The following is a 14,137-nucleotide window of genomic DNA, read 5'->3' as shown; positions in this document are numbered from 1 at the left end:
CATCTGGGATCCAGCCCCTGAGCCCCTGTGTCCCTGAGTCTCTGTCCCCAAGTCTGGTGTTGAGCTCCAGGATCTCAGAAAGGCACCTCAAAAGCTCCAGGCTTTGGGACCGGCGACCCTGAGCTCACTCCCCGACACTGTGGTGCAGGCTCCTGCCTCAGGCCCCTGGAGAAAATGGCCTCATCACAGCACAGGGACATAGATGAAGTGACCCAGTGCCTGAAGCCAGCATCGCAAAAACTGGTTCTTCACTTCCTGAAGCCCTTCCCTCGAAGCCTGCCCTGCTGACAAGGACAGCCTCCTTCCCGGGACCTCGACCCACTGTTTCCGCTGGGCAAGGCGTATGTTCAACCCTGAGTGTTCTCTGGGCTTCCACAATCAGCTCCACCCAGACACCGCCCGGGAAGCCTGCAGCTGGAGAAGGGTGTTCCGGGCAGCTAGGGTGGGCTCCAGGCACCCCAGGAGTGAAGCGCGGCACCGCGAGAGAGAACGAAGCGGCCCCCAGGCCAAGGCTTTATTTCATGCTGGGGCCAGAGAGACCTCACCAACGCCTTCACTGCTCACCGGATGGACGTCCACTCCCACCTCCTCCCACGCTCCGATCCCCACCCCGCACAGCAGAGACCTAGAAACCAGGATCACTTCCTGAGCCTAAAAATCCGCGGCTCCCTCAAGGGCCCAGACCCCAGCCTGGCTCAGTCTCTCGGTCAGACCCTCTGCTCCTTCATCTGTGCGGGTCTCGCGCTGCCTACTGGAGAGCCCCAGGCTGGCCTTTCGGGTGAGGTCAGAGCTCAGGGAGGCTGAAGCTTCCTCTTGTTTTCCGTGGCCGACTGTCATCCCACTTTGAAACACGCAGAGAGGGAAGGTGGACCAAGGGCTCTTTCTCCCAGGAAGTTTCTGGGCAGCCACCGCCGGGCGCCAGGACAAGCGAGGGTGGCCTGAGTCCTGCGCTCACATGGCGTACGCCGCCCAGTAGATGACATTGACGGCCGCGAATGCCGCAGGGAACACAGCGCGGGCGTAAATGTCAATGGTGTCTGCGTCGATGGGCCTGAGCCGGGCGCGGATGCCCCCCTGGCCTCCTGAGCGGGCTGCCCCCTCCTTCTTCATCTCCCCCGTCTCCACCCCCACCGACCTGTAGGAGCCCATCAGGTTCCCCGGGACGCGGCGCTGCCGGCGGGAGATGGCCAGTTCCTGCGTGACGCCGGCAGCAGAGAGGGAGAAGAGGACGATGGCGTTCCTCACGTCCATCTGCACAGGGCCAGTGGGGGAGACAGGGCTGAGCGCTGGGGTGCAACTCCCAGGGCCCTGGACCACAGGTGCTCCCATGCAGGGCCCCGCCTGGGCCAGCAGCTCCAGCCCCCCACGCTCAGGGAGCACAGCTGGGACCCACAGTGGGCTGGAGCAGCTGAGGGGTCTTCGTTGGGGCCCCCAGCAGTGCTGTCCCTGGTTCAGTCCCAGGCCCTCACCTCTGCCCTCGGCCTGGAGACCTTGACCTTGGCCTTGGCCTTCTGCTTCTTCCTGTAGTCGGCATTGAAGTGCGCGAAGGCGTACTCCACCAGGGCGGCAAACACGAAGACGTAGCAGATCCAGAAGTAGACATCCAGTGCCTTGATGGCCGATGCCCGTGGCAGGGAGGAGCGGGCACTGACCATGAGCGTGGTCATCGTCAGCACCGTGGTGATGCCTGCCGGGCACAGGTGGTACCATCATTGTAGCCCTGCCCTCACGGCGTCCCACCCCCAGCCTTGGTGCCTGTGACCCACAGATAAGGGTCCGCTGCCCCCCACCCCCATGCCCACCCCAGGGAGCAGGTCCTGCTCCCCTGACCCGGCCTGGCCCAGTTGGCCATTGCCCCAGGACAGCTGGCATGGTCCGGAGGCCAGTGCTGGGCCCCCAGCTGAGGGATGAGAAGTCCTGCTCCCCAGGACGGACCTTCCAGCCCCCTCGGAGCATCGGCCCCGTACCTAGAGACACCCTGGCGGGCACCGCCGCCTGGCTAATCCAGAAGGAGACCCAGGACATGGCGACCAGCAGGACAGAGGGCATGTAGGACTGGATGATGTACACGCCGCGGTTCCTCCGCAGGTGAAAGTGCAGGCTGAGCCGCGGGAACTGGCCGGCTGCTGGGACAGCCACCGTCAGCGCCCCCGTCCCTGCCCAGCCCAGCCCAACCGTGGGACTCAGGGGCGGCAGGGCTTGGCAGCTACGGGGCCCACAGCAGGGCTCAGAAGAGAGACTTAGACCCCTGCCCTCCCCACCAACCACATGGCCTGAAATGTCTGGGGGTCTCCGGCCCTAGGTCTGGCCACAGGACAGGCTGGTCCTGAGCAGTGTAACCCAGAGGAGAAGGAGAGAGGCTGAGGCTGCTGCTGGCCTCACGTTTGCTGGACTGACCCTGAGGGACCCTCGCAGCCAATGGGGAGGGCGCACTCCTTTCTCTCCTAACACTCCTGCGGGCACAGCCAGGCTCTGGAAGGAGCTGGCACTGGGCTCACCCGCTCTGGATGACTGGGGACGGGGGACGTAGGGGTGGGAAAGTGGAGCTGGGAGACAAGGTAGACAAGGAAAGCTTGGCCCCTGAGCCCTGCAGACCTGGGGCTAAGAGAGCTCCCCACACCCTCACGTTTCCTGTAAACCTGGAGTGCTGGGAAGAGAGAGGACCGAGGAGTGAGATGGGAAGGGCTGACCCACGTCCATACGATGGCAGGCCTGGCGGCCCTGGTGTGGGTGTAGCTGGTGCCAATGAGCAAGTTCCTAAGGCAGGAGCGTCCCAGCTGCATCCCCAGGGGCCCTGAGGGCCTGCGGGTGGCTTGGCGAAAAAGCATGAAAACCACAGGCGGGCACGCGCGGAAGGGGTGGCGGGCACATGCGGAAGGGGCGGCAGGCACACACGGAAGGGGTGGCGGGCACACACGGAAGGGGTGGCGGGCACACGCGGAAGGGGTGGCGGGCACATGCGGAAGGGGCGGCGGGCACACATGGAAGGGGCGGCGGGCACACGCGGAAGGGGCGGCGGGCACACGCGGAAGGGGCGGCGGGCACACGTGGAAGGGGTGGCGGGCACACACGGAAGGGGCGGCGGGCACACATGGAAGGGGTGGCGGGCACACATGGAAGGGGCGGCAGGCACACGCGGAAGGGGCGGCAGGCACACGTTACCGGACTTGAAGTTCATCAGCTCCGTGGTGAAGCGGTAGCTGGTGATGGTGAACTGCGCCAGCTGCAGCTTGTCCAGACCGTGGATGTGCTCCTGGCTCTCCGACCAGTAGTAGACAATGTCCTCCGATGAGTAACCGTCTGCAGGAAAAGCACACAGGTGGGCGGCAGAGCCTGGTCCTGCCCCGGGAGCCCTGGCAGGAGCACTCTGTCCACACAGGAAGCCTGCAGGGAGCTGACACCATCATGATGGGGACCGAGCAGGACCCCAGCCAGGAGCGAGGAGACCTTCAGCTCTGGGACCATGTCGGGCTCCTCTGGGCAGGTGGAAGGGACACAGATGGGGTCACCATCGTCAGGTGACACACAGGGGCTGCAGCACTGGCTTAACGATACCAATCCGAATCATGTCTGGGCTCCACGGCCCGGCTCCTCAGGCATGGACGGACCCACAGGCCAGACTGCTCCAGGCCTTCTGGCCCCTTCTCCTCCTGCCCAGGCTTCTTGCTCATGCAGAAGCTGGTTTGGTGCTTTCCTGCACCCTGTGCCGGACCAGCCTTGTCCAGGCCCTGGGCTGACAGTCTGATCCCCCATCCACTGCTGGAGAAGCCAGCACGGCCCTCGAGAGAAGCCCCTGCCCGCCTTGCGCGCCCACTCACAGCTCTCCAGCTCCAGCATGCACTCCTGCTCATCCATGGGATATTTGGCCAGGTCCATGTCGCAGGCCACAGTGGAGGTGATTCTGCCAAGACAAGCATGGCAGTGAGGCCTTGGGGGTGAGGCCAGCCCTCCTAGAAGCCTGGCAGTTCCCCTGTAGAGATGCCCCCTGAGTACCAGGGGCTGCCTGGAGCCCGAGCTACTTCTCAGGCTGTGTTTGTTAGTTGCCCAGAATCCAGGTAAACCTGAAAACTGCTCAACTTCAGAGATGCTTGCAAGTCTTCATTTAGGACTATCAAGAACTGGATTTCATTCATTCTCTTCAAAACGCTTGACTATTTAACTGGGCTGGGGGCCTATGGGGCAGGGGACAGCCTGAACACCCAGGCCCTGGCCTGAGCGATGGCTGGGGAACACACAGGAATAGGCCCAGAGTCGCCATGCGCTTGATTTTCTAGGAGAGGTCAGATATTTGAATTCTTATGTAAAATATCCTGATTTTTTTGTTTGTTTATGAGACAGGGTCTCACTCTGTCACCCAAGCTGGAGTGCAGTGGTGCAATCTTGATTCATTACAGCCTCAATCCCCTGGGCTCATGTGATCCTCCCACCTCAGCCTCCCAAGTAGCTGAGACCACAGGTGCGCACCACCAAGCCCAGCTAATATTTTTTATTATTTGTGTAGAGGCAGAATCTCCCTGTGTTGCCCAGGCTGGTCTCGAACTCCCAGGCTGAGGTGATCCTCTCACCTCAGCCTCCAAAAAGTATTGGGATTACAAACGTGACCCACTGCACCCGGCTGCCTCCTGATTTTTTTATTTATTTATTTTCTTTTGAGACAGAGTGATGTCACCAGGCTGGAGTGCAGTTGTGCAATCTCGACTCACTGCAAGCTCTGCCTCCCGGGTTCAAGTGACTCTCCTGCCTCAGCCTCCCGAGTAGCTGGGATTACAGGCACCCACCACCACACCCAGCTAATATTTTGTATTTTTAGTAGAGACGGGTTTTCACCATGTTGGCCAGGATGGTCTCGATCTCTTGACCTCGTGATCCACCCACCTCGGTCTCCCAAAGTGCTGGGATCACAGGTGTGAGCCACTGCGGGCGGCCACATGCCTCTTGATTTTTTTAAGTGTTGCGAGCTAATTCCATTTTTGAGAGGCATGTGTCTGAAAACAGGCTTTCAAACGAATGTGCGCACACACGTTCATAGCAGTGTTTTCACATTCACCAACGCAGGAAGCCACCCAGGCGCCCCTCGGCAGATGGATGGAAGGCAGGTGCAGCACGTCCCTGCCATGGGCTACTGCCCGGCTGTGAAGAAGAAGGCGCCCCTGACTCCAGCTTCAGCAGGGGTGAACCCTGAGGACACGGTGCTGAGTACGAAGCCGGAGTCATAAACGGTCCCACACACAGCGTGTGATTCCCTGTCGGTGAAATGTTTCTGTCTCTGACCAGATCTACAGAGACAGAAAGCAAACGGGTGGCTGCTGGGGCTCCAAGGGGGGCGGAGTGGAGAGCACCTACTCCGTGGCTGGGTCTCCTTTCGGGGTCCTGAAATGTTTTGGACCAGACAGAGGTGGGGTTGTACAACAGGGCGAATCTGCCAAATGCCACTGCATTGTTCACTTTACAAAGGTTAATTTTATTCCACCCCATTTTAAAAACCAAAAGGCACTGTGTTGGCCAAAAAGCCACATCTGCCGGCTTCCTGTCGGCGACCTTGGAGCGTGGATGTTTCCCCAGCAGCTGCGGGGATATAAATAACTGCGCAGCTTCTACCCCCCCAGCTCCCGGCAGCAGGAACCGCTCGAGCTTTTCCAAGCCTCGGAGCGTCCAGGCGCCGACATGGGCCCGGGCAGGCTGTCCCCCAGGGCCCCGGTGGGCGGCCCGCTCACCGGATGCTGTACAGGATCACGCCGTCGGGCTGCAGCCGGATGAGTTTGTTCTCCACTGTCACATCGTGGAACCAGGCCGACTTGGCATTCACGATGAAGGTGTCGGGCAGCCAGAGCTTGTCCACGAAGCGGCTGTCCAGGCCCAGGGTCTCATTGGTGTGGTTGTAGGAGAGCCTGCTGTCCCGCCAGCTCTGGTGCAGGAACACTGTCATGGTGTACTCCTGTGGAGGCAGCACAGGGGCCGGGGTCAGCCTCACTCCACCCCCAGGGGCATGCAGCCCAGGGCAGAGGCTGTGGGCACCCACCATGCCTGAGGCAGAGGCTTGTGGCACCTACCATGTTGGCCTCTGAGATGTGGTCGATGCTGGCCACCTCCAGAGCGAGGGCCACATTCACGGGAGGCCCTGCGAGGAAGGAGAAGAACTAAGAAGGGCTGAGGCCAGCCCAGCATGGGAGCCAGGGTGGGACCCTGCCAGGGTCCCAGTCACAGGCAGTCAGCCATCATGGCCCGAGAAGTTGCACCTCCCTGGCTGTCTCTGTGGGAGCCTGGCTCTGATGGAGCCCCCGGGGGAGAGCCAGACTTCCCTGCCCAGAGCACAGCCCGTAGCCCAGTGGGCCACACAGCCACGGCCTAGCCCGGGCCCCAGTGGCTCCTGCCTGCTGGGCCTGGGCCGCCCCTCACCTCCAATGCCAGGTCGAAAGTTGCGGGCATAGCCGGCTATCAGCCCATCCAGGTTGGGGAGCCAGGAGATCTCCAGGTTGGAGCCCACGTAGTCGCCAATGTCATTCATCGCTCTGCAGATGCAAGGCCACTGGTCAGACAGGCCAGGACTTAATTTAATTCCACTGAGCCCAGGTCCCCTCCTGGGGATGCAGCACTGTTCTGGGCACCTGGGCCAGGGTGTGGGGGGCCACTGTGGGAGCCCTTGCAGACAGGGGCCTGGCCAGTCCCCGAGGCTCCGGCTGGACACAGGGAATCCTGGGAGGTCCTCAGCCTCTTCCACCGGCCCTGACCTGGCTTCCTCCTCTGACCTCAGTGCCCACTCTGCTCTCCTGGCTTTGCGGGAGGTGGCCCTGGAGAGGGACAGAGCCCCCCAGTGTGGGCCAAGCTCCCAGGTTAACAGCCTCCCTCCTCAACCAGCCCACAGAGGCTGGCCTGGGGGTCTCCACCCCAGGGTCCCTCACCAAAGAGGTCTCCCTGTCGGCTTTTGAGGGCGAAGCTTCCTCCATTAGATGGTTTAGAGAAGAGGAATGTGAAGAAGAGGCAAGATGCAGGGACAGGAAGAGGACAGGGCCCCAAAACCCAGACCCACAGCCTCCTATTCTCTGTCTCTCCCAGGAAGGCCTAGGGTGAGGCCCAGGTCCCCAAATGGCCATGTGTTTCTGGGGTTTAACTCGACCTCGGAGCAGCTCGGGGCAGCCAGCAGGGCCATGGGGGCGCTCAGGCTTGAGGGAGGCGTCTCCTCCCTATATACACCGTGCTGCCAGAGCCCGGAGCACCCCAGCACCCCCGGCCCCCATCTGCTCACCTGCACTGAGTTGAACAGTGTCCGCAAAATGTACATCCACCCAGAGCCTCAGAATGTGAGCTTATTTGGGAATAAGGTCTTTGCAGAGGTAATTAGTTAAGATGAGGCCATACTGGATCGGGTGGGCCCTAAACCCAAGGCCTGGTGTCCTTAGAAGGGAAGAGGGAAGAAGCTGGTGACTGTGCAGGCAGAGATTGGGGTGAGGTATCCACAGGCCAAGGGAGGCCAGGGTTTCCAGCCACCGCCGGAGCTGGAGACAGGCTGGGGACAGAGGTTCCCTCAGAGCCTCCAGGGGAACCAGCCCCACCCACACCTTGATTTCAGGCTCCTGGCCTCCCGAGCTGCGAGAAAATAAGAGTCCGTTGTTTCAAGCCGTCCATTTCCTGGCGATTGTCACACCCGTCCTCCTGCACACAGGGCGGGGATTGGTCCCAGGGGTGGGGCCTTGAGATTAACCTCCCTCTATTCTTGGAATCATTTCTATCCAAGGGGGTGGCAGAGTGGCTTCAGACATGGCCTCCAGGTCACCAGGCCCCTGAGCCTGGCCCAAGCCCTCCCAGAGAGATGAGGGGTCAGGGCCTGAGTCAGCAGCCTCCGCCTCAACAAGCCTAGAGACAGATTTGACCCCAGTTCAGACACAGCCTTGAGCAGGTGCTGCATGCTGGGCCACTCCACAGGCCACCAAGAGCAGAGCACAGTCCCAGGCCTCCTCCACACCTGGTTCCCCAGGACCCAGCTGATGGCCCCTCCCCTCCTTACAGTGGGGGCACAGTCGTTGGCCTCCTGCTCCCTCAGAGACTGCGACCTGGGCTCGAGGCACCCCTCCACGCTGCCTGTCTGGCGCAGTCAAGCTGAGGCCGGGCCACCAGCCCCACCCCGTGCAGCCCCCTCCCAGCACCCCGCACAGCGCACCTGTAGCCCACTCTGCTTGTCTGCCTCTCCAGCTCCAGCCCCCTTGAGTCCTTGGCTTCCCAAGGGAGGGGCAAGTGGGTCTGGTGCTTCAGGCTAAGTCCTGCCGGGGAGCTGCAGGGGCGGCTCCAAATCTTAAACCCACGGTTGCGGAGAAACACTGGGAAGGACGCAGGAAGGCAGACACTCTCCCTGCCTCTCCCTACGTCCAGCCTCAACCCTGCTCCACACACTTTATCCTCAGGTGCGTCCTGGGGCCCCCGAAGACCACCGGGGTTTGGGAGGCAGCAGCAGGTAGGGGCTCAGGCCCTCTCCCTTTCCTTCAGAACCACTTTTCTTCTTGTTTTATATACTGACCTTTCAAAGATTTTGACTTTGAACCAAACGTTCCTTAGCAAACGAGATTTTGCCAACCCCAATCTGTCCTGGGCGACCGTGGTGGCCCAACTCTGGCAGGAGGAGACACCTGAAAGCAGCGTCCAGGGCTGCTATACATCCGGACCCACAACTCCGCACCCACTGGACCCCCAGAGTGGCCCAGCGCAGGGCTAAGGAGGGGCAAGCACTTTGGTAACAAAGGATAAGATGGAATCGAATTAAGTCCTGGCCAATTAAAAATGCAAATGGAAGTCACCCTGAAGGTCAGACGCAAAGGGATCTGAGTGAGGCTTTATTTTTGGACCAGCCCAGCTGCCATCTAGCCCGCCTGGAATGAGGCCATAGGAGACACCGTCCTTCCTGGGCCACGTCTCTTGCCCATCTCAGGGTGGTGGCACGTGTGGGGGGCATGAAGTCAAGACCAAGAGCAACCCCTCCACGAAGCTCACCTGGAGGCACCTTTGTCGCCTCTTGGGGGCGAGAAGGAAGCAGGCTCCCACCCCCACGCCATTTCTCACCTAGGAGAGCGGCCGGTGGTTTTCCCACTGTGAACAGATGGGAAGGGCCAGCGTGCGGGGGCATGTGCTTCATGCCAGACTCTGGGGTCTGGAGGCCCCCCACTTCCTCAGGTCAGGATGTACAGGGCAGGCAGAGCTAGCGGGGGCTGGGGGGACACAGCCTGCACCAAGGGAGTTCGACACAGGTGGGGACGTCCTGACTCCGGTACGTCATGGAGATCTCGGGAGAGGGCTGCTGCCTCACCTGGTGGCCCTGCGGCCCAGTGGTGGCCTGAGCTTGGGGTTTCCTTTGGGTGGATGGACAGAGAGGCTCAGGGCCATACACCAGGCTCCAAGTCTACGCTCGGATTTAGGACTCCAAACTCAGGGGGCAGAGTGGGCGCCATGAAGACATGGCAGCTTCCCCCTCGGGTTGCTCTCCCTGGGTCACCTGGCCTCCTGCCCTCCTGGCCCCACTGAAAAACAAACCCATCCCTGTCACTTGTCTGTGCCCTGGGGACAGACAGGGAAGGTAGGTGTAGCTGGGAGCCTCCCCCTCCAGGCTCCTCCACGGCGCACACCCAGCCCACATATCCCACAGCTCTGCTTTTAGAGCAGCACAAGCCTCCCAGCATTGCAGTTACCAAGGCAAAGAGGAGCACCGCCACCAGCGCACCGCGAGCTGGCACGGTAGGAGCCGCAGCACAGCTTCTCCAGGGAGACGGAGGTGCCGGCAGCCCGGGAGGGCCACCCACGCGGGCACACAGTCGGCAAGCTCAGTGCCTGCCGCGTGCATGGGTCTTCACACTTCGGGCCGACCCACGGCCGCCACACTCCTTTCCTATCCCACCCAGCCTTTCCCATGAGGAGCTGCTGCGATGGGGACCTGGGGTAATGGCCAGAATGGGTCCCACTGACATCCGATACGGCTCCAGGACGAGGACCCCGAGACTGAGGGAAGGGAGGGCGACTGTCCTGGTTTGTGGAGCGGAGGGGCACAGCCACGGATGGGAGGAGAGGCTCTTCATGGACAGCACCCCGCTAAGTCTGAAGGTGGCCCCTAGGGCTGAGCTGGCAGGTGCTTCCACCCTCCAGGCCTGCCCCTAGACGCCAAGAGCAGGAGGTTGAGCCCAGCACGTGTGTGTGTGTGGACAGAATGACCTCAAAGGAGAGGCTGTAGCGTGCAGCCAGGTGGTCACTGTTTTTAACCAGAGAGCTAGAGGGGAACACAGCGAGGCAGTGCACCTCTCACCAGGCAAGGTGTGCTCCCCAACAGCACCCTTCTTCCGGGGATGGGAGTGACCGCAGGCCCAGAGGGCCCCACTCCTGGCTGGACCGTGGCCTTCCAGCTCTCCTGCCCGGTGAAACAGCCACAGAACCCCTTCCCCAACAGCCCAGGAGCCAGATGCAGGCTAGGATTAAGGATCTTCAGATTTTAGAAAAGGGAAATGGTGGACACAGAGGCTGGGGCTGGGGGCAGCCCGGAGAATTCCCCGGCAAGAAGTGTACATAAATAGGTCCAGAGGTAGGATTAACAAAGATGAGAAGAGTCTCGTGTCCGTGCAGGACGGGACTTGCCGCCAACTGAGTTCTGGTGTCAAACTTGGGCTAAAACTTTGGGGTTTCAGAGCCGTCTAGATTTCAGCCTCTTGGCTAAGTGGCTGTGGGCCTGGGCTGGCAGCTGGCCGCATGTCTCCAGCACTGCATCTACTACTGTGCCCAAGGCTTCGTCCTTCCTCTCACCTTGAAGGAAGGGAAGGACAAGGGGAGAAAGGCCCACTGGGATTGATGGGAAAACAAAGCTCTTCCCAGGACACAGGCTGCTTAGATCCAGAGGCAGCGCTGACCCTGTGGTCTCCTGATGGGCACACGGCTGCTGCTGGACCCAAGCCTTCTGGGCTCTGTCCCCCGCACCTCCAACAGGAAAACTCTGACACGCCGCCCTGTGTTGGGTGCTGCCACCTCTACTGCGGTCAGCCACCTCTATGTCTGCATCTTCATGGTCTCTGAGATCCCGAATGCTGGGGGACAGCTTCTTGCTGTTTCTTCTGCAGTCTTTGCACTGAGGTGATTTTCAAAGACGCCCCTGAATGTCCTCTCGTGACTCCTAGGGAAGGCAGCCAGGCCCAGCGGTGGGGCCAAGTTGCCTGGGTGGCTGTGGAACCCATTTCAGATCCCCAAAGAGGAGGGGGTGGAGGGACTGTAGGCCAGAGGGGGCTCCAGCCCTGGGGGGCCTCCTTCTAAGCCTCTTCCTTCTCTGGGGAGCCCCTCCTAAAATAGTTAAGAAATCCACCATCTCTTTTCTGTGGCCAGGGGTACCTGGCCGCCGTCCACCTGCACACACTCAGGAGTTCTGTCCACGCCATTTGAAACGGGCTCTGAAAGGAGACCCTGGAGGCCGGGCCCACCCTCCACAGCGACACAGCCTCCTCCGTCCGTCCCAGACCCGCCGGCTGGGGAAGCTCATTCGGGGAACGGGGAACCGCTCCCCCGGCAAAGGGAGCAGCCTCCCCGCACCGAGTTCTCGGGTCTTTCCTTTCCTCAAGGCACCGGCCGGGCAGGGACCCGCGAGTGCCGCGGACCCGGGGACCCTCCACGCGCGCCACGGAGCCGGGGAAACCGGGAGGCTACGACGCTCTTGTCCCGCCCGGATTCAGCACCAGGACGGCGGACAGCACCGGGCGGTGGCGGCCAGCGCGGGGGTCGCCGCGTCCCGAGCCCAAGGGCAGCGTCGGGGCGAGTCCAGCAAGGGGCCCGCGGGGCGAGACCCCGGGGAGGGAGGACGCGGGGCCCCCAGACTTGGGGTCCGGGGCCCGGGGCTCGCGCCGGCCGCTCTCCCAGCCGCTATCTCGGGCCGACGCCGGCCCCCCACCGCCCCCGACCGCGCGCCGCGGACCCCGCCAGCTCACCTGGTGCCGCGGAGCAGCTGCGCGCAGAGGAGCAGGAGCGGGGCCAGCAGCGGGGCGGGCGCGTCCATGGCCGCGGCGGGCTCGGGACGGGGTCCGCGCAAACTTGGCTCGCGGCGGCCGCACAGGCGGCACAGGCGGGCGGGAGCTGAGCGAGCGCGGCGCGGGCGCGAGGGGGCGGACGGAGCGCGGAGACCGCCCCGAGCCCGCCCCAGCCCGCCGCTCCCCGCAGCCCGGCCCCGCCCGCCGCTCCCCTCTCCTGCCCCCGCCCGCCGCTCCCCTCCCCTTCCCCGTCTACTCCTCTCCCCTCCCCTCCCCACCCCCGCCCGCCGCTCCCCTCCCCGCTCCCCTCCCCCCTCCCCTCCCCCCTCCCCCTTCCCGGTCCCCTCCGCTCTCCCCACCTCCCCCCGTCCCCCTCCCCCAGCCGCGCCCCCTCCCTCCCGGGCAGCTCTCCGCGGCCGGGGTCTGGCTCTCCGGGACCGCTGCCCTCACGCGCCGCAGACGGGACCCTCCGCGTGTCTTCATGGGAGGGGACCGTGGCACAAGCCCCGCGTGGACACCGTGGTCCACGGGCGCGACAGAACCTCGTCCCGAGGCGGTTTGTGGGGGGTCGCAGGTCTGCGTGGCCGGTTCCGGCTGCGCTGGCCGGGGGTAGGGAGGGAGCCAGTCCCTGCTGCTGTCAGGAGAGAGACCTCCACCAGCGGCTGCTTCCAAAACCCTCCTGCCTTCGCCAGAGCCAGGGCGAGGCGACTTTGGAAGCAAGTCCCGGTCCCTGGGGACCCTCGACGGGGGCGGGCACAGGAAAAGCAGGTGGGGGCTGTGCCGCAGGTCGCAGTTCTGACTCTCCACCCCTCTCAGGGCCCCAGGCCCGCCCTGCACACCCCTAGGATCTGGGAAAGGGAAGGCCTCACGCTCTCCTGCTTTGGATCTTTTGAACACAAAGTTGCGCTGCCGTTTCCTGAAGAGGCTGCTCACAAACTTTAATCATTGTTATGTCAGTTATTCACTTCTGGGCTCGCGATGTCGCTGACAGTACAGTGAAGCCCTCGTGAAAACACTTAAACATGCCGAAGCTGTCCCCGAGGCTGCTTGCTTCTGGATGAAGGGCCCTGGTGTCACCGGGGCAGGCGGAGGAAAGTGCAGAGAGGGATTTGCTGTGGAATTTCCAGCCCAATCCCTACTGTGGGAAATGGAAGAATGAGGCTGGTTCCACCTTGCTTTATTTTATTTTATTTTTCGAGATGGAGTCTTGCTCTGGTGCCCAGGCTGGAGTGCAATGGCACAGTCTCGGCTCACTGCAACCTCCACCTCCCAAATTCAAGCAAATCTCCTGCCTCAGCCTCCCAAGTAGCTGGGACTACAGGCACCTGCCATCACGCCCGGATATTTTTTGTATTTTTAGTACAGATGGGGTTTCACCATGTTGGCCAGGCTGGTCTTGAACTTCTAACCTCATGATTCACCCGCCTCGGCCCCCCAAAGTGCTGGGATTACAGGCATGAGCCACCGCGCCCAGCCGCAGCCTGCTTCCTTAAATCCAGGAACGGGGCTGTAATAAACCCAACGGGCTCAGCTCCAAGGCCCCCTTCCTGGCTGCTCACTGGTCACTGCCGAGAGGGGTCCTTTGGGTACAGAGGCACTGACCTCCCTGTGTTCCCGGGGTTCCTTTCCGAGCCTGTGCTCTGCACACGGGCAGCCTGGTTCCCACGTGCCCCTTCCCACGTGTTCCTTCCGTGGGTTAATTTAGGAGTTAATCCATGAAGAAGTGCCCAGAGCTTGGCCCGGCCCCCGGTGAGAGGCATAAGTTTTATTCTTTCCCCTCCAGGACAGCGGTCTTGTCGGTCTTCTCCTTGGTGGTGTATTGGATGAAGTAGGTCCTCAGCAAATGGAGGAGGAGGTGCGTGCTCCATATTTGCAAAGTCCACACACACAGTGTGGCCAGCGTTCCATCACAGCCTCAAGACACTGCGCGGCCCTGCCTGGCTTTCATTCCTGAGCTTTGGAACTAAGCAGTGAGAGCGGTTCATGGTCGCAATCCCTTCAATATCTGTGAAGATCTTATCTGAGAATATCTTTTTTTTTTTTTGAGATGGGGTCTCGCTCTGTCGCCCAGGCTGGAGCGCAGTGGTGCGATCTCCACTCACTGCAAGCTCCGCCTCCCAGGTTCATGCCATTCTCCTGCCTCAGCCTCCTGTGTAGCTGGG

At 62.0% G+C, this 14,137-nt stretch overlaps 1 protein-coding gene across 1 annotated transcript; it reads right to left on the bottom strand.

The window, feature by feature from the left end:
* Positions 1-485: 485 nt before the first annotated feature.
* GABRD (gamma-aminobutyric acid type A receptor delta subunit) lies at positions 486-12,124 on the bottom strand. Its single transcript, XM_025390049.1, has 9 exons — positions 11,937-12,124; positions 6,397-6,509; positions 6,051-6,118; positions 5,715-5,935; positions 3,819-3,901; positions 3,163-3,300; positions 1,968-2,123; positions 1,470-1,687; positions 486-1,251 (listed from the first exon to the last, which is right to left on the bottom strand). The coding sequence occupies exons 1-9, from the start codon at positions 12,002-12,004 to the stop codon at positions 952-954; spliced, it is 1,365 nt and encodes a 454-aa protein (XP_025245834.1). The 5' UTR covers positions 12,005-12,124; the 3' UTR covers positions 486-951.
* Between the last annotated feature and the right edge of the window lie 2,013 nt (positions 12,125-14,137).

Source organism: Theropithecus gelada, chromosome 1 (genome assembly GCF_003255815.1).
Source record: "Theropithecus gelada isolate Dixy chromosome 1, Tgel_1.0, whole genome shotgun sequence".
In the NCBI taxonomy this organism is placed as follows: Eukaryota; Metazoa; Chordata; class Mammalia; order Primates; family Cercopithecidae; genus Theropithecus; species Theropithecus gelada.
Note: the sequence above shows the minus strand (reverse complement) of the source record. Positions and strands in the feature narration are given on the sequence as shown.

Coding starts and splice junctions, on each gene's coding strand:
- GABRD (XM_025390049.1), bottom strand. CDS start 12,004: ATGGACGCGCCCGCCCCGCTGCTGGCCCCGCTCCTGCTCCTCTGCGCG. Junction 2,124..3,162: donor GCTGATGAACTTCAAGTCCG/GTAACGTGTGCC, acceptor CTGTCCCAGCAG/CCGGCCAGTTCCCGCGGCTC. Junction 1,252..1,469: donor TCTCCAGGCCGAGGGCAGAG/GTGAGGGCCTGG, acceptor GGCCCTGTGCAG/ATGGACGTGAGGAACGCCAT.